Source organism: Vitis riparia, chromosome 10 (genome assembly GCF_004353265.1).
Source record: "Vitis riparia cultivar Riparia Gloire de Montpellier isolate 1030 chromosome 10, EGFV_Vit.rip_1.0, whole genome shotgun sequence".
NCBI lineage: Eukaryota > Viridiplantae > Streptophyta > Magnoliopsida > Vitales > Vitaceae > Vitis > Vitis riparia.
In genome coordinates, this window is record NC_048440.1 from 20,608,904 (window position 1) to 20,633,545 (window position 24,642).

Below are 24,642 nucleotides of genomic sequence, written 5' to 3' on the forward strand. Positions count from 1 at the left end.
ACAAAATCTCCAACGTTTAAAAATCCCCATGTGCTGTCATTTATTGGTCTTTCTACACAATACACCAAAGAAAAAAAATTAATTTATAGTGTGTTTACAATATTTTTATTTAAAGTATTTTTAATAAAAGCTTTTTTTCTATAAATATTTTTTTTAGAGAATCATATATCAAATACTTCTCTAAAAAATATTTGAAATATTTTTAAAATTTCATATGTTTAATTTTTTTTAAAACGTTTATTTTATATTAAAAATAATTTTTAAAAGCACTGTGACTTTTAATATTTTCTTGGATCTATTACGTGTGTTTTGAAAAAAAAAAAGAAATTGTGGGACCTTCTCTTACCTTTTGAAGGTGACATGAGCTTTTTTTAGAGTAATTTTTAGGCGAATTTGGATATGACACTACTCTAATTTCTTTAGTATATTCTATATCATTGAAATGTAAAAGTTTTTATTATTACTTTATATTTAAATATATAACCAATGATGAAAATATCGATAATTACGGATTTATTGGAGATATATTGAGGAATATTTTGAAAAAAAATATCGATAGACTTGTTCTTCTGTCTCTGCCTCATGAATTTCCTATGAAGTTTTTTCCTTTTTCTTAACCTCAAAAACTTAATCTTTATGTTGAATTGCAGATGGGTTTGAAGTATGACTGTGTAGTGGAAGACACTATTACAGGATTATCAATACAATGTAGAGGTTGGAAATCCATGTATTTCAATCCAGAAAGGAAGGGCTTCTTGGGTGTTGCGCCCACAACACTGTTGCAGTCACTAGTACAACATAAGAGATGGTCTGAAGGCAACCTTCAGATCTTCCTCTCAAGGCACTGTCCACTTATATTTGGATACAAAAAGGTGCCTCTGAAACTTCAACTCTCATACTCTATCTATAATCTGCGGGCTGCATACTACTTGGCTATGCTATACTATGTTGCCGTCCCATACCTTTGTCTCCTTGGAGGCATCTCCTTGTTTCCAGAGGTATGAACATTACATCGTTGAAACGAATAGTTCCTAACTTAAAAACTTTAAGAGTGGTACAGAACTGCAAAATACTTGATGTCAAGCACAGGCTACATAGTTCCATAGTGTATGATCACTAGCTAGCAAAATTTCTCAAATTGTTTTCAATAAATTTAGTTTCTGAACATGATGAATTTTCCTAAATACTTCAAAAAAATAAATAAATAAATAAACTGTGAGATTTTCTTCTTCTATTTTAGAAAAGAGAAGTCCTGGCATGATACTTTGCTGTACCCGAACAATTGAAATTCTATTTTGTTCCCAGCAATGAATTATGTTACTTGTTTACAGCTTAGGTGAGTTTCTTTGGCTTGATGGCACAATCCAAGGTTGGTGGAATGATCAAAGAATACGGATGTTCAGAAGGACAACTTCCTACTTCTTTGGCTTCCTCGATACGATCTTGAGGATACTAGGCTTTGTTGAGACCATTTTTGCTGTCACTGCAAAGGTGTATGATGAAGATGTGTCTCGAAGATACAAACAAGAAATCATGGAGTTTGGCTCTCCTTCACCAATGTTTACCATTTTAGCAACACTTGCGATGCTCAATCTGTTCAGTTTTGCTTTTTGTGTAGAGAGGGTGGTTGTGGATATTCAAATTAAAGCTTTAGAGTCATTAGCTCTGCAGATTATCTTATGTGGGGTTCTTGTTCTCATCAATCTGCCTGTATACCAAGGGCTCTTTTTCCGCAAGGACAAGGGCGCCATGCCCAACCTCTGTCACATACAAATCAGTTTCTTTAGCGCTGTTGGCCTGTTCAATAGCCTTGTATTAGTTTACTGTATCAGTAAGAAGTCTCTTTACCGCAACTTTATAAGTCTTATATAAGGCTCTGAAGAACTGTTATATATGTATGATTGATGCAATTTCAACTTTCAATCATGGATAGTATATGTTTTTGCAGGTATAAAGGCTCAGATATTAATCATGTACACATTTTAATTTGTTACAAGTCTCTTGCTTAAACCTCTGTTCGTCAGGGTGTCAAGAGTCCAGAAATTGCAAATTTTTAGGTAAAAGAAAAAAGAATGAGGACATGAACTCTGTTTGTGCATGAAGAGCATGCTTAATCCTTGAATATCCCTTGTCTCCTTGTTAGAAACATTCTTGCATTTTAAGGATGCAGTGGGCCGATAGAACTATGTAAGGTAATGGATGAGACAGCAGAGGGAGAGTATGAGAGAGCTAGAGAGATGTTTCTCTTCCTCTGTTTGAAACAAGGGCTGAAAAGGATCAAATCTTTGTGGGTGCTTGTTCTGTTTGTGCTTGGGTCATTTACAAGAGGAAAGTGGGTGGGCTCCGATGGGATAATTTGTTTTTACTCCTTTCTTTGATTGATGCCATTTGAAGTGTCCCGTGACTGGCAAAGTAAAGTTTTGACCATAACAACAAGAAAATGAAGAATGCAAACCATACTATTTATATAAGCTGATCACATGATGGTCAGAGAAAGACAGAAGCAATGGGCAAAGATGGCTATCTTCATCTCTTTGAAACAAAATTAGAGGTGTTTTGCCCTTGTGCCTTGCCAGAATGATTTTGCCAGTGAGCAAAGCCCTTTCCATCTGCGAGTGTGATTCACCTATTTAGCTATATTAGAGATAATGGCACATATACTTTCTTCAGAAATTAAATCATCACTGACATGCAGGTACACATTAATCAATAACCCTCTTACACCACTCTGAATCACCATTAATTAACTGCAGGCTCAACTGCCAAAAGCCAGAGAGAGATCACAGAACTGATTGGAAATCAATTAAGCCACATCCCAAAAGGACATACAATAAGGGAAGTATCACAACACGGGGCTCCCAATTTACATGTACCAATCTCCAAGACCTCTAAATGCCCACCAAGAATCCAAGAATAAATAACTAAATAAATAAATAGGAAGCCAAGAAGGCTTCCACACTTCTCTCACGGTCTCACCCAAAATTTCTCTATCGACTACCCCAAAAAATATTGCCACCAACTGCACGGAATCAATTTAATTAAGAATTGCTCTCAAGAAGATTTATTTATTTTGTCAGAGAGACAAGTCTATGACATCATTGGTACTGTTTCACGCGTCTTTTGTTTTTAGTCTTGTACGAGTTACAAACAACAGCCATTCCACTGTCTCGACAACCAACCCTACAGGCCCACATGCAATAGCCAAAAAACTCAAAACCCTGGACCCAGCAGACGCACGGTGATCATCTTCTGGGTGTTGTTTTTTAACCTTTCTTTGTAAGGAAAACTGAAGAAACATGGCTTTGACTTAGTGGGGTTGCAAAAAAACAGATACAAAGCTGTAAATGGAGGGAATTATGTAACCCAACAAAAAAATTTCGATTGACGACTGATTTGATGCTTTGAAATGATTGCAAACGTGGGCTCTTTGCTTTATATGCAAGGAGGGAGAGAGGGAAAATGATGTTGAATAGGTGAATCTTGGAATACAGCTAAATGGCATGAATAGGTGTTTTTGACCTATTAAAAAAAATCTCAACTCAAATTAAAAAACTTTAAAAATTTTTAAATATATTTTTTCTACACACAATCTCAAAAATACAAATTATAAATCACAGATATATATATATATATATGAATATAAAAACAATCCGTAACAATATTAAAATACAATTCAGATACACATGATCTAACATTCCCAAACTCAAAATCAACTTAAACTAAATTATAATCAAAATTAACAAGATCAATATATCTCAAAATATCAATGATCAACAATCATAAACAGCTTCAAAGATGATTCATAGTCATTTCTCTTCACCATTCAATCAAATAATAGACAATCAAAATTATAATAAATTGCTGAAACTGAAAATTGATGCTAAGAAAAGAAAGAGAGACAATGAGACACCATAAATTTACATGAAAAACCTCTAGAGAGATAAAAAAAACCACAGGTCTATAATTGATCGAAAACATTCACTATGAAGAATAAATATTGAATACAAGGTTTTACATAATTCAAGTCAACCAATCCTTCCTAGATCATTAGACTAGTACCTTCACTTTCAACTTCTTACCTTCTTCTTCCGGAGCACACTTGGAGTCCACACCAAGCTCGATATCGGTCTCTTCTTGAATTCACACAAGAAGAAAATGGGTTTTTGTACAAAATTAAGAGAATGAGATATGAATGTTTCATAAATCAACCCATATTCATTTTCAAAAAATCCATTTAAAAAAAATTCTTGGAAAACTTACAAGATTTTCTTATGAGGCAAACACCCTCAAAATGGTGAGGAAAGAAGGACTCTTTCACAGCTGCTGCAGTCACCATCTCTAGAAATGGGAGAAATTTGGTTTTAAATAAGAATAAAACCCTTAATCCAAGGGCTGAAAATTGGTCTTAAAAATAGGTTAGTTAGATCAATCTACCTCTGCACCTATATCGATCTCAGAACAGGAGAACAAAAGTCTTTCATCAAAAAACATTTCGTCCAACTTTCTTAACTCTTTTAAAGATGAAAAACAGGGTTGATTCACATTCAATCACCACACACTCGACTACCTCTTAAGAAAGTCTTAATCTTTAAAGTTAAGTAATCCAAAGAGGAATTGAAAAACTGAGTTAGGGGACAATTAAAAATTTTACCCAAAATTATCAACCTAGCTAAACACTCACAGATGTAGCTGACTATGAAGTGTCTCATTTGTGCAAGTGACCTTAAAGTGGAGTATTGGTGGGTTTTGGTCTGGTTTAGGGTCATTGAGTTGTGTCGTTTGTCTCTGTGACAACTAATGAGGTCTGACTCCACCGTGGGGGGTGAGGTTTAAGCTACTACGGTGACAGTGGTAGCCAGACTTGCACATGGGAATGAAATGTCTGTTTCTTAGCTTATGTTCATTATTTCCGGTACGCCATTGTAAACAAATATGAAAAAAAAAATGTAGGGTTTCTTGGTAGTTCGATTGGAACTAATCTGAATTTTAATGGCTTGTTTCTATTTTATTGGACAATATTGACGAAAGTGACTTCCCTTGCACAGTTTTTCAACACATCTAAAGGCATGAGTTGTGACTTTTTACAAAGCCATGGAGTTCGACTATCCTTCACCAATGTGTACCATTATAGCCACACTTGCAATGCTAGCTCAATCTGTTCAGTTTTGCTTCTTGTGTAAAGAGGGTGGTTGCAGATGTTCAAATTAAAGCTCTAGTGTCATTAGCTCTGCAGATTATCTTATGTGGGTTTGTTGTTCTCATCAACCTGCCTGTGTACCAAGGGCTCTTTTTTCGCAAGGACAAGGGCGCCATGCCAACCTGTGTCACCTACAAATCGGTTTCTTTAACGTTGTTGGCTTGTTCAATAGCCTTGTATGAGTCTACTGTAACGGTAAGCAAGGTCTCTTTGCCACAACTTTGCATGTATTGTATAATTCTCCGAAGAACTATTATGTGAAAGGATAAAGGAAGAACGAGGACGTGAACTCAGTTAGTGCATGAAGAGAATGCTTAAACGTTGAATATCCCAAGTCTCCTTATTAGAAATATTCTTGCATTTGAATGAAACAGTAGGCAATTAGGTTGGCAGAAGCAATATTTTTATAATCGGATCGATCATTTAACTAAAAAAGTTATCAATTCACGATTCAGTGATCGAAACAATGATTGAACCAAGGTTGAACTAGTAACATTATGAATATATATAGTTTATTTTTTATTAAAAATAAAATTAATTCTAAAAAATTAAAAACATATATAATTAACATTTTTAATAATATTTTATTTTTAAAATTTTATATACCAAATTATATTATAAAGATAAATATAAATATATTAAATAAAATATATGTTTAAGTTTACTTTATGTATTTTATTATTTTAAAATTATTGTATTAATTAATTATAGTATTTTCATACTTATAATTAATAATTATTAAAAAAAATAAACTTGAAAGTAAATAACTAAATAATATTTGTTTAAATAGTTTATAGGATAAAATTTTGAAATGAGTATTAATAAAACATTACTAAATTATAAAGGAAAAGGTTGTACAGCACAGTGATACCTTGGTTTTTTAAATGTCCTGGAGGAAGGATGGTGGGCCTGGGCAATCAGCACCTTTGGGCCGCCTTAAGCCCATTGGGGTTTTTGTCAAATGTAGTTGATCCTTCATGAAAAATCGGACGATTTGTCCGGTTCAACAATTTGACCGTCAGTTCGTCTAGTTCGATACCAGTCCAACTCAAAGGCGGTTCAATCGGTGAGTCTGATCCGAATTTCAAAACGATGGGTAGAACAATGTAGGGTAATGCATGACGCAGAGACAGAAGAGGAGAGAGAGGTAGATGGATGTGTTGTCTCCCTCTCTTTAAAACGACAAACAAGAGCTGAAAATGGTCAAATCTTGTTTTCGTCCTTTCCATCCAAGAGGTGGATGGATGGATGAGTTTAACAATGATGTGGCCAGCCACGTTCGAGGTTTGACCAAAAAGATGAGATGGTGGAACCATGGCCAATTGAAAGACCCATGGAGAGAACCCACATCACAAAATTTTACCCCAAGAGGCCCATATGGAAATGCATGAGAAAAGGGGGCATTTCAAAAGTAGAGATGATGTTTTTAGAAAAAAACAAAGAAAAAAAAAAAGGACATAAGGTATCATGGAAATTTTAACCTACAAAATATAAACAAATTTGCATAAACTAATGGGATTTCGATAAAACATGTTTTCAAATCAAGAGAGAATTAAGTCAATCAAATGATATCATTAGGTTAATGACCACTCCCGTTCAAGTTTTTCAATTCTTATACAACTTGCTAGGTAACAAAAATTAACAAAATAAGTCATGTTCGCTAGGACTAAATATTATAATATAAATTGATTAAATTATAAATTTGTCTCGATAAATAAAATAAAATAAAATAAATCTCATTAATACAAACTTGACATTATTATATATCATAAAATAAAATAAAAATTAAAAAAATTGTATCTCTTATTATTAATTTATCCTTAAAATAACTAATTCCATATTTAAATTTTGTTTTCCTCCTTTACCATACAACATCAAAACATTAATTCTTTATCCAACCACTTTTCTCTTTATCCACCAACCACACATCCTTAATTTTTCTCTTTTCTTTTTTTTTTTTTCACAAATTCTATTTATCTATCATTCCTTATTCACTCTACATTACACATTCAACACCGTTATTTTTGCCCTTATTTTCTATTGCAAACTAATATTTTTCCACAAAATCTCACTTTTGAATATGTAAGACTATACATTGTCCAATTACTTTACTCTTTTTTTTTTTTTTACATCTTATTACATCATACCATATTACTATTTCTCTATATTTTCATTTCTATCAAATAATTAAGTATCAAATACTTCTTCAAAAAGCACTATAAGAAAATTTTCAACTTCTTAAAAATATTTTTTAAATTTCATTAAAAAATATTTTTTAAAAGAACCGTCTATCATATATTTCTTTAAAAAATATTTCAAATGATTTTTAAAATTTTTTAAAAATTACCAAATATTTCATTTTTGAAAAAATATTTTTTTTACATTAAAAATACTTTCCAAAAGCATTCTGAAAGAGACTTTAATCTTGATCTATATTATTTGTGTTTAAAAAAGTCATTTTTAAATTTGAAAGAGATTGTGGGACCTTCTCTTACGTTTTGAAGGTGATATGAGCTTTTTTTTAGACAAATTTTCAAGGCCAACTTGTCCTTACTAGGGAGTAGGGATATGACAACATCTATATTCTACATTATATCTTTAATCATATATATGTTTTATTATCTTAGTCACATTCTTCACCCTAATCTTACCCTAATCTTTTTTATATTGTTTTTGTGTTGGCGTAGTCATATTTTTCATATACCTGAAAGCATTTTTTAATAACAACTTAGCCGCCATGTTAGGACATGCTTTGAAATGATATTAGACAAATGAATTTTATATGATACTGCAAAGTGCTCTTTGGTTCAAACACCAACATCAACTAGTCTTTATTTTCCATAGATCAAAATTCTTTGATTTTTAAATGTGTTCAAAATATTTAAAAAATAAAACCATCCTTTGGCCTGGCCATCCAATGTTACCCATTCACATGGTGACGAAGCATAGCATACAAGGACTGTAAATTTCGAAAAAAGGGCTCCACCAATGGTGTCCTTCCAACAATCCAATGACAAAAAAATAAAAAAAAAGTCATGTGACTCTATAAGGTCATGGAAATGTATGAAGAAAGGCAGTGTAGAAATGGGCAGAGATGGCTATCTTCCTCTCTTTGAAACCAAGGTTGCAAAGGGTCGTATCCTATTCAGATGCTATGCAGCATCAGTGTTTGTGGGTATTATTTTTATCTGGGTTTACAGGGTGGTTCACTTCCCACCTGCAGGCGCACAAGTGCTAAGAAGATGGGCTTGGATGGGATTGTTTCTATCTGAGTTGTTGTTCAGTTTCTACTGGTTTCTCACGCAGCTTGTTAGATGGAGCCCCATCTATCGTTACACCTTCAAAGACAGGCTCTCTCAGAGGTTTTTTCAATCTCTCTCCCTCTTCTTGCTCCTATCTTCACCTGCTAATGGCTCATTCTGAAATTTCATTGCAGATATGAGGAGGTTTTGCCGGGCATAGACATATTTGTGTGCACTGCAGATCCAAGAATAGAGCCACCCATCATGGTCATCAACACTGTTTTATCAGTCATGGCTTACATTTACCCATCACAGAACCTAAGCGTCTATCTCTCTGATGATGGAGGCTCAGACCTGACCTTCTATGCTTTGTTGGAGGCCTCTCGCTTCTCAAAACATTGGCTACCATTTTGTAGGAAGTTCAGTATAGAACCAAGATCACCTGCTGCTTATTTCTCCACAACTTCTGAACCCCCTGATAGCAATCCTCTCATGGCTCAGGAGTGGTTGTCCATTAAGGTACAACTTTCTCTGTTTTTTTCTCCTTGGATTCTATGAATTTTGGTTTAAGATCAATTGTCAATATACAGTTGCAAGCTGCAACTAGAGCTTTGACCCAAAAGACTATGTTTTAAAAAAAAAATTCATAACCATTTCTAAAATAATGTCCAATCTAATGTATCTAATGTGTGTACGTCACGTAAATTGTCACGTCATAAAACCGTAGTTCGTAACTACGGTTTTAATTTTTAAAAACAGTCAAAACCGTAGTTACCAACCACGATTTTAACTTTAAGTTTAAAACCGTAATTGGTGACTACGACTTTAACTTTAATTTTATATATAAATATATATTTATTTAACTTTAAATTTTTTAAATAAAATATTATATTATTTTGATTTTATATTGATTAAAAATATGTAAGTGGTGTAATAAAAATATTTAACTTTAATTAATCTCATTATTTAAAGAATAGTAATATATGAAATTAAATAATTGATGTATTTAATTTGATATAAAAATATATTTTGATAATTTTATTAAAATATTTGACACTACACTCAATATAAATATAATTAGTTATAAATATACTATTTTATACCCTCATAACAAGAAAAATGAAAAAAAAAATGTTGTATTTAAGTAATTTTTCAATTAAGTCATATTATATTTTGTATAAGTGCATAATTGCTTTTAATTTTTGCATAAAATTACAAAATAATATAATATTCTTCATTATGAGGGTATAAAATAGTATATTTATAATTAATTATATTTATATTGAGTGTAGTGCCAAATATTTTAATGAAATTATCAAAATATATTTTTATATTAAATTAAAAACATCAATTATTTAATTTCGTATATTACTATTCTTTAAATAATGAAATTAATTAAAGTTAAATATTTTTATTACACCACTTACATATTTTTAATCAATATAAAATCAAAAAAATATAATATTTTATTTAAAAAATTTAAAATTAAATAAATATATATTTATATATAAAATTAAAGTTAAAGTCTTAGTTGGTGAGGCCGTAGTCACTCATTACGGTTTTAAACTTAAAGTTAAAACCGTGGTTGATGACTACGATTTTGACTGTTTTTAAAAAATAAAACTATAGTTGATAATTACGGTTTTATGATGTAGTAATCTATGTAGCGCATTAGATTAAACATTATTTTAGAAATAGGATACTTTTATGGATTTTTTTTTTTTTTTAAATCTAGTCTTTTGGGTCAAAGCTCGTGCAACTACTTCCAAGGCTGCTCTGACTTCATTCCAAAGACCCAATTGTTAAAGGAAATAATCGAAGCTGGAAGAGAGCCTCAGACAGTAAGAAGGATGCTGTCCTTTTAATGAGTAACTGTTTAAGATACGAAAAAGATCCCCAACATTAATGTCGATCACTGTGCATTATCAGTCTGACCCACTTCAAAATTGTTGCATCTTTTTTCCGGAAAGTTTTGCAGGGAAGATAATGAATGAATGAGTGTGTGCTCGGTAGTGTTCTTCAGTAAGTGTTTTTTTTTTTTTTTTTTGGTATAGAATGCTAAGATTTTTTAATTTTTTAGAAATGTTTTTTAAATTTTATGAAGCGACCATATTTTTTTCTCAAAAATATTTTTTAAAGTAAAATTAAGTGTTTTTTAGAAGGAGTGTAAAATATGGTTTAAGGACTTTGCAGAAGGCAAGAGTCTTGTTGGAATAACGTTGATGAAATTTCTCCTTTCTCTTAAGATTTGACTTGCATTCTGACCATTCAAATAAATTCTATGAGGGATCAGAATTGAGGAATATGATAGAGTACAAGACATATTATGGGTCCAAATCGTACAAGCAATTTATAGATCATAATTGATGAAGAGTGGAAGAGTATAACATATATTATAGATCCAAATCCTGCAAACAATTTAGAGATCATAAATAATGATGAGTGTGGAAAAGTATAATATATATTATGGGTGCAAATTCTGCAAGGTTAAGTTTTTAGTAAAATTATTAAAGCAGGCTTGGTGGGAGATCATGTATTCAAACCTCAATACATATTTATTTTCCCGATTTGTTGAGCCCACCACATGTATGCCCACAAATAAATAAATAAAAAGTCCAAATCCTAGGAACTTAAACTCTTAGGAGAACAAAGAAAATGTTCATCAGAGTGTGTAATGGTATGTGGTATGGTACTTGAATTTTTCTCTCTTTCCATGTTATAATGAGTATGTGTGACTCCATTACTAGGCAAATCTTTTTAGAGTTTTTCTACATATGATTTAGAAGTTCTATTCCTTTTCTCATTATAGGAATTGTATGAAGACATGAAGAATAGAATCGAAACCACCACTAGACTGGGGAGAATTTCAGACGAAATAAGAAAGGAGCACAAGGGATTTCTGGAGTGGAACAGTGCTTCAGCACGGCATGACCATCAGTCCATTGTTCAAGTAGTTATTCTACTAATTTGTGTATTTTTTCCTATTCCAAGAGATTTGTTCTTGAAAATCAATACATCTCTACTAAGTTTTTCTCCATATTTATCTTTGATTCATCTTTTACTAATATTATATAAAGTAACAGATAGTGATTGATGGGAGAGACCCCAAGGCTGTGGACTCTGAAGGACAACCTTTGCCAACACTAGTGTACTTGTCCCGTGAGAAGAGACCCCAATACCATCACAATTTTAAAGCTGGAGCCATGAATGCACTTGTAAGCTTAAATGACTTCAGCTTTCCTACAGTGAGCCACTGTCAATTATCTTAATGTAGGTGACTCTGATTTTGTTGAACAGATAAGGGTGTCATCAAAGATAAGCAATGGCTCGATTATTCTTAATGTGGACTGTGACATGTACTCCAACAATTCAGAATCAGTGAGAGATGCTCTGTGTTTTTTCATGGATGAAGAGAAGGGCCATGAAATTGCTTATGTCCAGTTTCCACAGTGCTACGATAATCTTACTAGGAATGACTTATATGGCAACTGCCTTAGGGTGATTAATGAGGTAGGCAAGATTGGAAAGAATTAGTTATTCCTTACTGCTTGGCCTAGAGGAGGTAGGCATTAGCAATGACTTCCTAATGATTTTATTGTTGGCTTTTGGCATGACTGGTGAAAAAGGTGGAATTTCCAGGCCTTGATTCTAATGGAGGACCTTTCTATATTGGTACCGGGTGCTTTCATAGGAGAGTGGCACTGTGTGGAATGAAATATGACGAGGAATGTGAGAGAGAATGGAAGAGAGAGAATAACAGAAGAGGAAGAGAAAGTGCTAGTGTATTAGAAGAATCATGTAAGGTCCTTGCAAGTTGTACCTATGAAGAGAACAGTCAATGGGGAAAGGAGGTTCTTCTGTCTCTGTCTCATGAATTTCCTGCCTGTAAAGCTTTTTCCTTTTCTTAAGCTAAAAAACTTAATCTTTATGTTGAATTGCAGATGGGCGTGAAGTATGATTGTGCAGTGGAAGACATTATCACAGGATTCTCAATACAATGTAGAGGTTGGAAATCCGTCTATTTCAATCCAGAAAGGAAGGGCTTCTTGGGTGTTGTGCCCACAACACTGTTGCAGTCACTAGTACAACATAAGAGATGGTCTGAAGGCCACCTTCAGATGTTTCTCTCGAGACACTGTCCAATTATATATGGACACAAAAAGGTTCCTCTGAAACTTCAACTCGCATACTCTATCTATAATCTGTGGGCTGCATACTCCTTGGCTATGCTATGCTATGTTGCTGTCCCATCCCTTTGTCTCCTTGGAGGCATCTCCTTGTTTCCAGAGGTATGAACATTACATCATTTAAACAGATACTTCCAAACTTAAAAAACTTTTGAGTAGTACAGAACTGCAAAATACTTACTGTCAAGCACAGGCAACATTGTTCTATAATGTATGATCACTAGCTAGCAAAATTTCTCAAATTATTCTCAATAAATTTAGTTTCTGAACATGATAGATTTTCCTAAATACTTCGAAAAGAACTATGTGCTTTTCTTCTTCCATTTTAGAAAGAGAAGTCCTGACATGACACTTTGCTGTATCCAAACAATTGAAATGTTATTTGGTTCCCAGCATTGAATTATGTTACTTTTTCAGATATGGAGCCTGTGGGTCCTTCCCTTTGCCTATGTCATTATTGCCAAGCATGCATACAGCTTAGGTGAGTTTCATTGGTATGGTGGCACAATCCATGGTTGGTGGAATGATCAAAGAATATGGATGTTCAGAAGGACAACTTCCTACTTCTTTGCCTTCCTTGATACAATCTTGAGGATACTAGGCTTTGCTGAGACCACTTTTGCTGTCACTGCAAAGGTGTGTGATGAAGATGTGTCTCAAAGATACGAGCAAGAAATCATGGAGTTTGGTTCTCCTTCACCAATGTTTACCATTTCAGCTACACTTGCATTGCTCAATCTGTTCAGTTTTGTTTGTGGTGTAAAGAGGGTGGTTGTGGATATTCAAATTAAACCTTTGGAGTCATTAGCTCTGCAGATTATCTTATGTGGGGTTCTTGTTCTCATCAACCTGCCTGTATACCAAGGGCTCTTTTTCCGCAAGGACAAGGGCACCATGCCAACATCAGTCACATACAAATCAGTTTCTTTAGCGCTGTTGGCCTGTTCAATAGCCTTGTATTAGTTTACTGTATCAGTAAGCAAAGTCTCTTTACCACAACTTTATATGTATTATATAAGGCTCTGAAGAACTGTTATATATGTATAACTGATGCAGTTTCAATTTTCAATAATGGATAGTATATGTTTCTCCAGGTATAAAGGCTTAGATATTAATCATGTACCCATTTTAATTTGTTACAAGCCTCTTGCTTAAACCCCTGTTCATCAGGGTGTCACCAGAGAGTCCAGAAATTGAAGAATGAACACATGAACTCTGTTTGTGCAGGCAGAGGATGCTTAAACCTTGAATATCCCTTGTCTCCTTGTTAGAAACATTCTTGAATTTAAAGGAAATAGTGGGCAGGTTATATAAGGTAAAGCATGAGACAGAAGAGGGAGAGTATGAGAGCATGAGAGCTAGAGAGATGTTTCCCGTCCTCTGTTTGAAACAAGGGCTGAAAAGGGTCAAATCTTGTTTCACAGTTTATCCAGTTTCAACCTTTGCGGTCGGTTCATTTACAAGAGGAAAGCAATTTAGAGATGGGTGGGCTTAGATGGGATAATTTGTTTTTACTCCTTTCTTTGATGCCATTTAAAGCGGCAAAGTAAAGTTTTGACCATAACAACAATAAAATGAAAAATGCAAACCAAACTATTTATATAAGCTGATCACATGGTGGTCAGAGAAAGACAGAAGCAACGGGCAAAGATGGCCATCTTCCTCTCTTTGAAACAAAAGCTGCTAGGGGTCGTATGCTATTCAGATGCTATGCAGCATCAGTTTTGGTGGGCATCTCTTTTATCTGTGTTTATAGGGTGGTTCACTTCCCAGCTGCAGATGGACAACTACTGAGAAGATGGGCATGGATGGGTTTATCTTTAGCTGAATTGTGGTTCAGTTTGTACTGGTTCATCACTCAATTCGTTAGATGGAACCCCATCTATCGCTACACCTTCAAAGACAGGCTCTCTCAGAGGTGATCTTTTCTCTCTTCCTCTCCCTTTTCTTGCCCCCATCTTCACTTGCTAATTGCCTATTGTGAAACTTAATTGCAGATACGAGAACGCTTTTCCAGGCATAGACATATTTGTGTGCACTGCAGTACCAATAATAGAGCCGCCCATCATGGTCATCAACACTATTTTATCATTCGTGGCTTATGTTGTAATATGTGGCTTATATTGAGTGAAAGACATGGAAAAAAATGGGTCAATGCCGGAGCAAAGCGACTAATTTGTCATTTAAGCTTATATTTTGTGGTACAGTTCAAAGGTATTCTTAGAATTTCAATACCTGAGGGTTAATATAAATACCCTTTATGTAATCCTAATTGAAATATAGTGAAAATCTTCTTCTGTGTTCTAATGGACATAGGCAATCTTCTAAACCACGTTAAATCTATGTGTTTATTTTCATTTTTTTCTAATTTTTCACTAAGAACCATTGCACGAAAATCAATAGCTTATAATTATCCATCACAAAAATTATGCGGCTATCTCTCTAATGATGGAGGCTCAGACCTGACCTTCTATGCCTTGTTAGAGGCCTCTTGCTTCTCAAAACATTGGCTACCATTTTGCAGGAAGTTCAGTATAGAACCAAGGTCACCTGCTGCTTATTTTTCCACAAATCCCAAACCCCATGATAGTAATCCACTCATGGCTCAAGAGTGGTTCTCCATCAAGGTATAACTTTCTCTGTTTCTTTTTCTTTGGATTCTATGAATTTTAGTTTAAGATTAATTTCCATTTGAACATTTATTTTTAACATATTTGCACTATTTCCGTGGCTGCCCTGAGTTCATTCAATCTTCTTCCTTGCCATTCTTTTCTCTTTCAATTTTTTTAGTTTTTTAATTTTGCCTAAGGATATGCTTCCATGGCTGCTCTGAGTTGGTGGTCCACCTTTCTAGTATTTGTTATAAAAAAAAAAATTGAATGAAGTTGGAATAAGACTCAGATGCAATGTACACAAATTGTTCTTTTCAAATTACCTAAGAAAGAAGCAAGAAGAAGAAAGCTGTTCTTTCATTGAATTTGTTTTCTACTACAGACAATAAAGAGATCACATCCTCAGCCCTCTTCCAGATACTGGTCCCACTATGCTTAGATCATTGCTTCCCATATTCTTCCAGATATTTTTCCTTCAAAAATTATATTACAAGTAATGAACAGTCATGTTGGAATTCAAAGACAACACAGATTAGGTTCGAACCTTTTTTTTAGGATTATACTCGGATTCTGATCTTAAAATGAATTCTATTAAGTCTGTCACTATTACTACTATCATGAAAGAATTATAACCAAATTATTTTTCATTAGGCTTTGTAGCTTTGGCAGTAAGTTTTACACTCATGGTGCTCGAATTTTTCATCTTTAACTATTATAACTAAGGCCTTTTATCGGTTTTCTGGCTGCAGTGTAACACTTACTCTGTTTTCTCATTGTAGAAATCGTATGAAGACATGAAGAATAGAATTGAAACCACCACTAGACTGGGCAGGGTTTCAGAAGAAATAAGAAAGGAGCACAAAGGATTTCTAGAGTGGAACCATGTCTCTACACAGTATAATCATCAGTCCATTGTTCAGGTGCTTGAAAATCAGAACATTTATATTTGTGAGCTTCATCTTTCACTAATATGATATAGAATAACAGATACTAATTGATGGGAGAGAGGGCAAGGCTGTGGATGTTGAAGGCCAATCCTTGCCAACTCTAGTATACTCGTCCCGGGAGAAGAGACCCCAATACCACCACAATTTCAAAGCTGGAGCTATGAATTCACTGGTAAAACTTTGCTCTAGCCTCTACACACATGCATCCTAAATCCATTAAATCAGTTGAGCGTTCCTCCAATGCACCTCTGTCTATTGCATCATTTTTTATACGGGTGATTATGATTTGGGTGAACAGATAAGGGTGTCATCAAAGATAAGCAACGGTTCGATCATTCTTAATGTGGACTGTGACATGTACTCCAACAATTCAGAATCGGTGAGAGATGCTTTGTGCTTTTTCATGGATGAAGAGAAGGGCCATGAAATTGCTTATGTCCAGTTTCCACCGAGCTATAATAATCTCACTAGGAATGACTTATATGGCACCTGCTTTAGGGTGCTTAACGAGGTAGGCAAAATTGGAAAAGAACTTTGTATTCGTTACTATTTTGGCTAGAGAGATCAAGGATTCCTAATGAATTTTATTGTCGGATGTTGTCACGATTGGTGAAAAAGGTGGACCTTCAAGGACTTGATGCTAATGGAGGGCCTTGCTATATCGGTAGTGGGTGCTTTCACAGGAGAAAGGCACTGTGAGGAATGAAATATAGCGAGGAATGTGAAAGAGAATGGAAGAGAGAGACTGACAGAACGGCAAGAGAAAGTGCAAGTGTATTAGAAGCATCGTGCAAGGTCCTTGCAAGTTGTAGCTGTTCTTTATGTGTTTAGGCACTCTCAAGGTATCCAGGCTCACTCAACTCACTGGCCTCTCAAGATAACTTTCTGATGCCAAAATGATGATCTTAGATTAAACACTTAATGAAGAATATATATTTTTGGGCTGTTGGAACACACTTTTTATTGATGAAGAGTGTTGAATTTAAACATGAGCTTGTAACTTGAATGACATTAGAATAGCATAAAATCAAGCTACAAGATGATGAACAACTACTTCCTATAAAATAGAAACCAAATCTTGACCAAATAAAAACAAGAAAATATTTGGATGTTACCAATTTTGTGCAAGACTCCAATTGCAATATTTAACTTCAAAATTCAAATTCCAGCAGATACTAAGGCAAAATTCAAAATTCAACACTCCTCCTTGACTTAGTAGATGCAAACTCCAAGTCTTCCACGTAGAAACTCAAACCTTGCTTTAGGTAGAGGTTTAGTGAATATATCAACATTTTGACTCTCTGTGTTGCAATAGACTAGATGTGCATCTCCTTCTTTCTGCACCTCTCTTAGAAAGTATAGTTTAATCTTGAAGTACTTTGTTTTGCCATGAAAAACTGGGTCATTGGCAATAGATATAGCAGCTTGGTTGTCAACAAACACTTGAGTACTCATTTCTTACTTCATGTCCAAATCTGTCAGCAACTTCCTAAGTCATAAAACTTGATTTACAGCAGCAGTAGCAGCAATATAACAGTAAATATCAGAGAGTTTTCGAGTACCTCTAACTGGAAGCTCGTCAACATTTTCATCATTATATTGCTGCATCTTTTCATCCCAACTTCATTTCTTTGTTTTCAAAAACTTGACATCTCTACTCACCACAATTTTATTAGTTTGTGGTAAGTAAATTCAATAAACCTTTGAAGTGTCACTGTATCCGACGAAAATTCATATCTCTGATTGTTTATCTAGCTTGTCCCTTTTCACCTTAGGAACAAAAGAGAAACATAAGTAACCAAATGTTTTCAATTTCATTACTTTAGGTTGATAACCAAACCAAGCTTTGAAAGGGGTCTGCTTTTTTAACGTTTTTGTTGGCAATCTGTTCAGCAAATATATTGTTGTACTTGCAACTTCAGCACAAAAATTTTAAGGCAGATTTTTTTCATGCACAAGGCATATTGTCATCTCCAAAATCGTTCTATTTTTCCTCTCCAGAAATCCTTTTTGTTATGGATTATATGGTGCAGTGAGCTGGTGAACAATGCTTCCTTTCAAGAATGGCGTCTTTTGAGGTCCACCAACATCAGTATGCACCAGTTGTAGTTTTTGGGTTGCTCTCTAGGATGTTTTCTTTGGAAAATGAAGTTTAGTTTGCTTCCCATATTGACAAGTAGCACATATAGGAAGATCTTTTTCTAAGTCAAGAAGTCCTTCAACTATTTGATTTTTCTTCATGTAAAGCACAACATCATGATGAAAGTGCCCGAGCCTTCTGTGTCAAAGCATTGTTGTACTATCTTGTTATAAAACAAGCAGCATGCTCATCTTTCAGTAAATTCAAGGCAAAGCTCTTGCCCTTCATTTTTATGTTAAACACTTCTTTGCCTTCAGCATCCTTGATAATGCAATTCCTATCTTCAAAATAAACTTTAAATCCTTTCTCAACAAGTTGTCCAACACTGAGTAAGTTTTGGTCAATGTCAGGCACAAACAAAACATCATAAATGAGTTTCAAACTTATTTGGCTTTCGATAGCAACCGTTCATTTGCCCTTCACTGGAATATACTCACCATTTCCAATTCTGACTTTGGAAATAGTTGTTCTAACAAGTTCTCTTAAAAGATCTTGATCATTAGTCATGTGGTTTGTACAACCACTATCCATAAGCCAGCTTTTAGAGGTGCTTTTATTAGCAAAACATGTTTCTGCAAACAATTGCTCCTCCAGGCATTGGCCAACTGTTGCACTAGTTTCTTCCTATTGTTGATTTTTGAAAATCCTCTCCACACGCCCTTGTTTACCACACTTGTTGCATTTCACATCTGGTCTCCACCAACATTTTTGTGGAGAATGATTTGTTTTCTTGCAATGAGGACAAGGTGGAAAAACTCCATTTTTCTGGTTGTTGTTGTTTGGCTTGTTGTTCTTCTTCTTATTCTTCTTTCCATTTTTATGGCCTGGATTTTTTTGCATCCTTGCTTGAAATGCTCCTTCTATAGTATCTCCTTGTCTCATGAGTCTTATTTGTTCCACAACCTCCAATGAATGTAATAATTCTATCAAGCTAATAGTTGACAGATTCTTTGAATTCTCCAAAGAGGAAATTGTAGCTTCATATTTCTTAGGAAGTGTAACCAATATCTTTTGAACAATCTTCTCATTGGAAAATTCTTTTCCAAGCAACTTAACTTTGTCTGCTATTGAAAGAAGTTGTGTAGCATAGTCTTTAACAGCATCAGACTCCCTCATTTTCTTTATTTCAAATTCTCGAATCAAGTTCATCACCTGCATGTTCTTGATTCTTTCATCTCCTTTATATTCCTCCTTGAGATACTCCCAAATTTCTGCAACTAAATCAATTTTCATGATTTTGATGAGAATTGATGATGAAACTGTAGCAAACAAGCAAACCTTCGCTTTAGTCTTTCTTGTCTTTCTTTCTTTATGCAACTTCATTTGAGCCACAGTTGGATTGGCTCCCAAGAGAGGAACTTCATAATTTTCTTTCACTGCTTCCCAAACATCAAGTGCTTGTAAATGAACTATCATTCTAACAGCCCAAGTTTCATAATTGTCTCCATCAAGAATTGATGGTGCAGCTGTGAGACTTGACTCCTCTATTGCTAGATGATTTTAGAATGTGTTTGGGTTCACTCATGGTGTTTTGGGTTCACTCACCTCACGGGTCTTTAGGAGTTTAGGCACTCTCAAGGTATTCAGGCTCACTCAACTCACTAACCCCTCAAGATAACTTCTAGCTCACTCAACTCACTGGCCCTTCAAGATAACTTCTGCTCTGATACCAAAATGATGATCTTAGATTAAACACTTATGCAGAATATTTATTTTTAGGCTATTGGAACACACTTTTTATTGATAAAGAGTGTTGAATTTATATATGAGCTTGTAACTGAAATGACATTAGAATAGTAGAAAATCAAACTACTAGATGATGAACAACTACTTCTTATAAAATAGAAACCAAATCTTGATCAAATAAAAACAAGAAAATATTTGGATGTTACAGATTTTGTGCAAGACTCCAGTTGCAATATCTAACTTTAAAATTCAAATTACTAAGGCAAAATTAAAAATTCAACAGCTATGTAGAGAACACCCAATGGGGAAAAGAGGTTCCTCTATTTGTCTCATCAATGCCATCGTTTTATTTTATTTTTTTCCTTTTTCTTCTTTCTTCGAGTAAGAAACTTCATGCTTATGTTGACTTGCAGATGGGTTTGAAGTATGGTTGTTTAGTGGAAGATATAATTACAGGATTATCAATACAATGCAGAGGTTGGAAATCCATCAGTTTCAGCCCAGAAAGGAAAGGCTTTGTAGGTGTTGCCCCTACAACACTATTGCAGTCATTAATACAACACAAGAGATGGTCTGAAGGCAACTTCCAGATCTTTCTCTCAAGGTACTGCCCCCTCCTATATGAGCATAAAAGGATTCCTCTGGAGCTTCAATTCTCATATTGTCCTTACCTGCTCTGGGCTCCAAACTGCTTGCCTACACTATACTATGTCGCTGTCCCATCCCTCTGTCTCCTTGGAGGCATCTCCTTGTTTCCAGAGGTATGAATTTAACATTACTAAAACAAATTAATCCCAAACTCATCATTATTATTAAGAATTATACCCCTTTCAGATATCAAGCCTGTGGGCACTGCCCTTTGCCTATGTCATCATTGCCAAGTATGCATACAGCTTAGGCGAGTTTCTTTGGTTTGGTGGCACAATCCAAGGTTGGTGGAATGAACAGAGGATATGGGCGTTGAGAAGGACAACTTCCTATTTCTTTGTCCTCCTTGATACAATCTTGAAGCTACTAGGGTTTGCTGAGACCACTTTTGCAGTCACTGCAAAGGTGTCTGATGAAGATGTGTCTCGAAGATACGAGCAAGAAGTTATGGAGTTCGGCTCTCCTTCACCAATGTTTACCATTATAGCCACACTAGCAATGCTCAATCTGTTCAGTTTTGTTTGTTGTGTAAAGAGGGTGTTTGTGGGTATTCAAATCAAAGCTTTGGAGTCATTAGCACTGCAGGGTATATCTTATGTGGGGTCGTTGTTCTCATCAACCTGCCTGTATACCAAGGGCTTTTCTTCCGCAAGGACAAGGGCGCCATGCCAACCTCTGTCACGTACAAATCGGTTGCTTTAGCACTATGGGCCTGCTCAATAGCTTTGTATCAGTAAGCCAAGCGTCTCTTCACCAGACCTCTCTACGTATATCATGTAACGCTTTGCAGAACTTTTGATTTATTGGAAATTAGATATTTATTTATAAAATTGATTATTTATTTATTTATTTTAAAAAAATAAATCACTTATTATTTTGTTACAAAGGATATTTATGAACATCATATTTTTTTTTCATGTACAATCATACAGTAACCTCAATTTTCAAAATCTCAAGTAAGAAGGCAATCTTTTATGTTCGAAATTATGAAGTGGCTTGGTTTTTTTATTGGCGGCTTTAGATCTTTTATTGGAAAAGAGGTGACTAACCCTCCCAAAACCTCTCTTCTATGTTCTTTTCTTTTCTGTGTTTGAACTTGACCGTCAGATGAGACCTTGATCTAGAAATCGGTGCAAGCCCATGTGCTGAAATGAGCTCCACAACCAGGAAGGCAGGAACCTCCAAATTTCCTCCATCAAGCACTCGTCTACCACCACCATGCACGTTTCGGAAACACTGCTGCCGAAGTTTGGCAGTGGAAAGGGAATTGTCAAATGTCGCCATCAAATGCCTACTATTTCACGTCGAGGAATCTTGTGTATATAATTTTGGGAGAGTTATCCGATAGGATAGGTTAGAAAGAATAATTACTAGAAAAGTTCACTCATATTAAAGATTGTTAGTGGAGAATTTTACCTTGAATATGTTTTCTATATTATTTATAAATAAATTTGAGATTATATGATATGAGACTCATACATGATGATAAATACAGTACATTTCTCAGACCTGAAAAAATTATTGTTCACTTTTAAACAATCAAGTGACTGTTTAAAATTTGTTATTTTTTCTTCTTTTTTTTTTTTAAAAAAAAAAAATTGAGATTTTTTAAAGAACCTTATAAAAAAAATAATTTTTAATATCTCATAAATAAAAATCATATCCTAATGTTATTATATTATTTTATTAATATAACATACAATTAAAAACTTTGTTACCATAATAAAATGAATAATCATTTTTTACAAGCACTTGTCAATTGAATAATATATAAATATTCAATTGACTAACACACACCTATTAAATGGAATAACTCACAATTATTCATTGGATAATATAGCATGTGAAAAAATTAAACAAAAATAAATTAAATTATGTTGTAATATATTGTAATGATAGTGTATTTATATTATAAATATAATGCATTTATGTCGTAACTATATTTCATTACAAAAATAATAATTCTAAAAATGTTTATTCATACCCTATTGGTATTAACACATCGTATCAATATATTAATAACATGCATTAAAATTATTTAATAATTTTAGTGAATTCAAATTAGTATTTCATTTGGTTTTAGAAATTATTTATAATATAGGTATTTTATGAAATATGGTATAATCATACAAAATTATCATTTTTATAAAAAATTTCAAAAATTTCCTAATTATGTTTTATTATAATGTAAGTGTATTTATATTATAATTATAACATATTTTTGTTGTACCTGTATTTTATAATAAAAGTAATAATCTTTAAGATCACTTTTTATACCTTATTAAAATTCACTATATCAAATATATTAAATCATCCACTCCATGCATTGAAAAAAAATGAAAATTAAGAAAAAAAAAAAAAAACCACTATGCAAAGGAAAAAAAATCATATAAATTTTTTTAAATTATTTTATTATAAAAATAAAAAATGATTAAATATTCTCCATTATTTTCTTATTATTTTTAAATAATCTCAATGAAAAATTAAACATTTTATCTTCTTTGAATTTAATACCAAAACATAATTTATCAATTTAAAATTAATATATATATGAAAAAATCATCATTTTTATTATATAATTATAAAACTTATTTTTTTTTCTTAATAAAATTAAAAAATAGAATAAAAATAAAAAAAATGTAAAAAAAAAACAAATTTGAAAATATTTTTGTTTTAAATAGTAAATTTAAATAACAAATTATATATAATTGTAAGGGTTAAACCAAAATTTTGATTTAAAATTTAAATATCAATAATTATAATAAATATGTGACCCACGCACCATAAATATCTTGACAAATCAAGTGAAGTGCTTTAAATGCTTTGAATTTTAAAAGTTTTAGTTGAATGTCAGTTTTGGTATTTAAGTCTATTAAAGTCATCCCCAAGAATTATTATTTATATATTAAAAATAGTAAAATAAAAATTAAATTAAATTAATTTTATATAAAATCGGGTAAGACCGGGCAATACCTAAACGTGCTACGAGTTTTTAAAAAAAATTATCAAACTCATCCTAAATTCGTTTATTAAAATTAAATCTCATCCCATTATGTGGGGAGGAGCGGATACCCAAAAAAATCCACCCAATTGTCATCTCCAATTCTAAGACTAAACAAATGATAAACTAATGAGATTCCTTCCTGCTCACAAAGTTACTAATGACAAACAAATGAGATGTCTTCCTACTCATGATGTGACTTATTATCCACATTCAAAGGACCAAAACGCAGTCAAAAGGGGTATTTCAAAAGTAGAGATGATGAGCTTTTTGGTAAAAACAAAGAAAAAAAGTACATAAAATGTCATGGAAATTTCAGCTCACAAAATATAAACAAATTTGCATAAACTAATGGGATTTCGATAAACATGTTTTCAAATTAAAAGAGAATTAAGTCAATCAAATGGTATCATTAGGTTAATGACCACTCCCATTCAAGTTTTTCAATTCTTCTATAACTTGCTAAGTAACAAAAATTAACGATATAAGTCTTGTTCATTGGGACTAAATATTATAGCATAAGTTGATTAAATTATAAATTCATCTCGACAAATAAAATAAATCTCATTAATATAGACCTGACATTATGATGTATCATAAAATAAAATAAAAAATAAAAAAATTATATCCCTTATTATTAATTTATCCTTATAATAACTAATTCTATATTTAAATTTTGTTTTCCTCCTTTACCATACAACATCAAAACATTAATTCCTTGTCCAACAACTTTTCTCTTTATCCACCAACCACACATCCTTAATTTTTTTCTTTTTCTTTTTTTTCGCAAATTCTATTTATCTATCATTCCTTATTCACTGTACATTACACATTCAACATCATTATTTTTGCCCTTATTTTCTATTGCAAACTAATATTTTTCCACAAAATCTCACTTTTGAATATGTAAGACTTTACATTGTCCAATTACTTTACTCTTTTTTTTTTTTACATCTTATTACATCATACTATATTACTTTTT

At 33.2% G+C, this 24,642-nt stretch overlaps 2 protein-coding genes and 1 pseudogene across 2 annotated transcripts; all 3 read left to right on the top strand.

Annotated features, from left to right (window-relative positions):
• The first annotated feature begins 698 nt into the window (after nucleotides 1–698).
• Nucleotides 699–1,950, top strand: LOC117924243 (cellulose synthase-like protein E1). The gene is made up of 2 exons (XM_034842834.1): nucleotides 699–998; nucleotides 1,332–1,950. The coding sequence occupies exons 1-2, from the start codon at nucleotides 946–948 to the stop codon at nucleotides 1,870–1,872; spliced, it is 594 nt and encodes a 197-aa protein (XP_034698725.1). The 5' UTR covers nucleotides 699–945; the 3' UTR covers nucleotides 1,873–1,950.
• A 6,308-nt stretch (nucleotides 1,951–8,258) lies between these two features.
• On the top strand, nucleotides 8,259–13,741 carry LOC117923381 (cellulose synthase-like protein E6). The gene is made up of 8 exons (XM_034841641.1): nucleotides 8,259–8,559; nucleotides 8,634–8,958; nucleotides 11,249–11,389; nucleotides 11,523–11,654; nucleotides 11,737–11,949; nucleotides 12,066–12,290; nucleotides 12,381–12,728; nucleotides 13,044–13,741. The coding sequence occupies exons 1-8, from the start codon at nucleotides 8,261–8,263 to the stop codon at nucleotides 13,587–13,589; spliced, it is 2,229 nt and encodes a 742-aa protein (XP_034697532.1). The 5' UTR covers nucleotides 8,259–8,260; the 3' UTR covers nucleotides 13,590–13,741.
• A 498-nt stretch (nucleotides 13,742–14,239) lies between these two features.
• On the top strand, nucleotides 14,240–21,457 carry LOC117923210 (annotated as a pseudogene).
• The last annotated feature ends 3,185 nt before the right edge of the window (nucleotides 21,458–24,642 follow it).

What these genes read in the sequence shown, in the direction of transcription:
- LOC117924243 (XM_034842834.1), top strand. Translation starts at nt 946, where the DNA reads ATGTTGCCGTCCCATACCTTTGTCTCCTTGGAGGCATCTCCTTGTTTC. An exon ending in GCATCTCCTTGTTTCCAGAG is followed by an intron (nt 999 to 1,331) that starts GTATGAACATTA and finishes ACTTGTTTACAG; the next exon opens with CTTAGGTGAGTTTCTTTGGC.
- LOC117923381 (XM_034841641.1), top strand. Translation starts at nt 8,261, where the DNA reads ATGAAGAAAGGCAGTGTAGAAATGGGCAGAGATGGCTATCTTCCTCTC. An exon ending in ACCATCAGTCCATTGTTCAA is followed by an intron (nt 11,390 to 11,522) that starts GTAGTTATTCTA and finishes ATAAAGTAACAG; the next exon opens with ATAGTGATTGATGGGAGAGA. An exon ending in ACAGTCAATGGGGAAAGGAG is followed by an intron (nt 12,291 to 12,380) that starts GTTCTTCTGTCT and finishes GTTGAATTGCAG; the next exon opens with ATGGGCGTGAAGTATGATTG.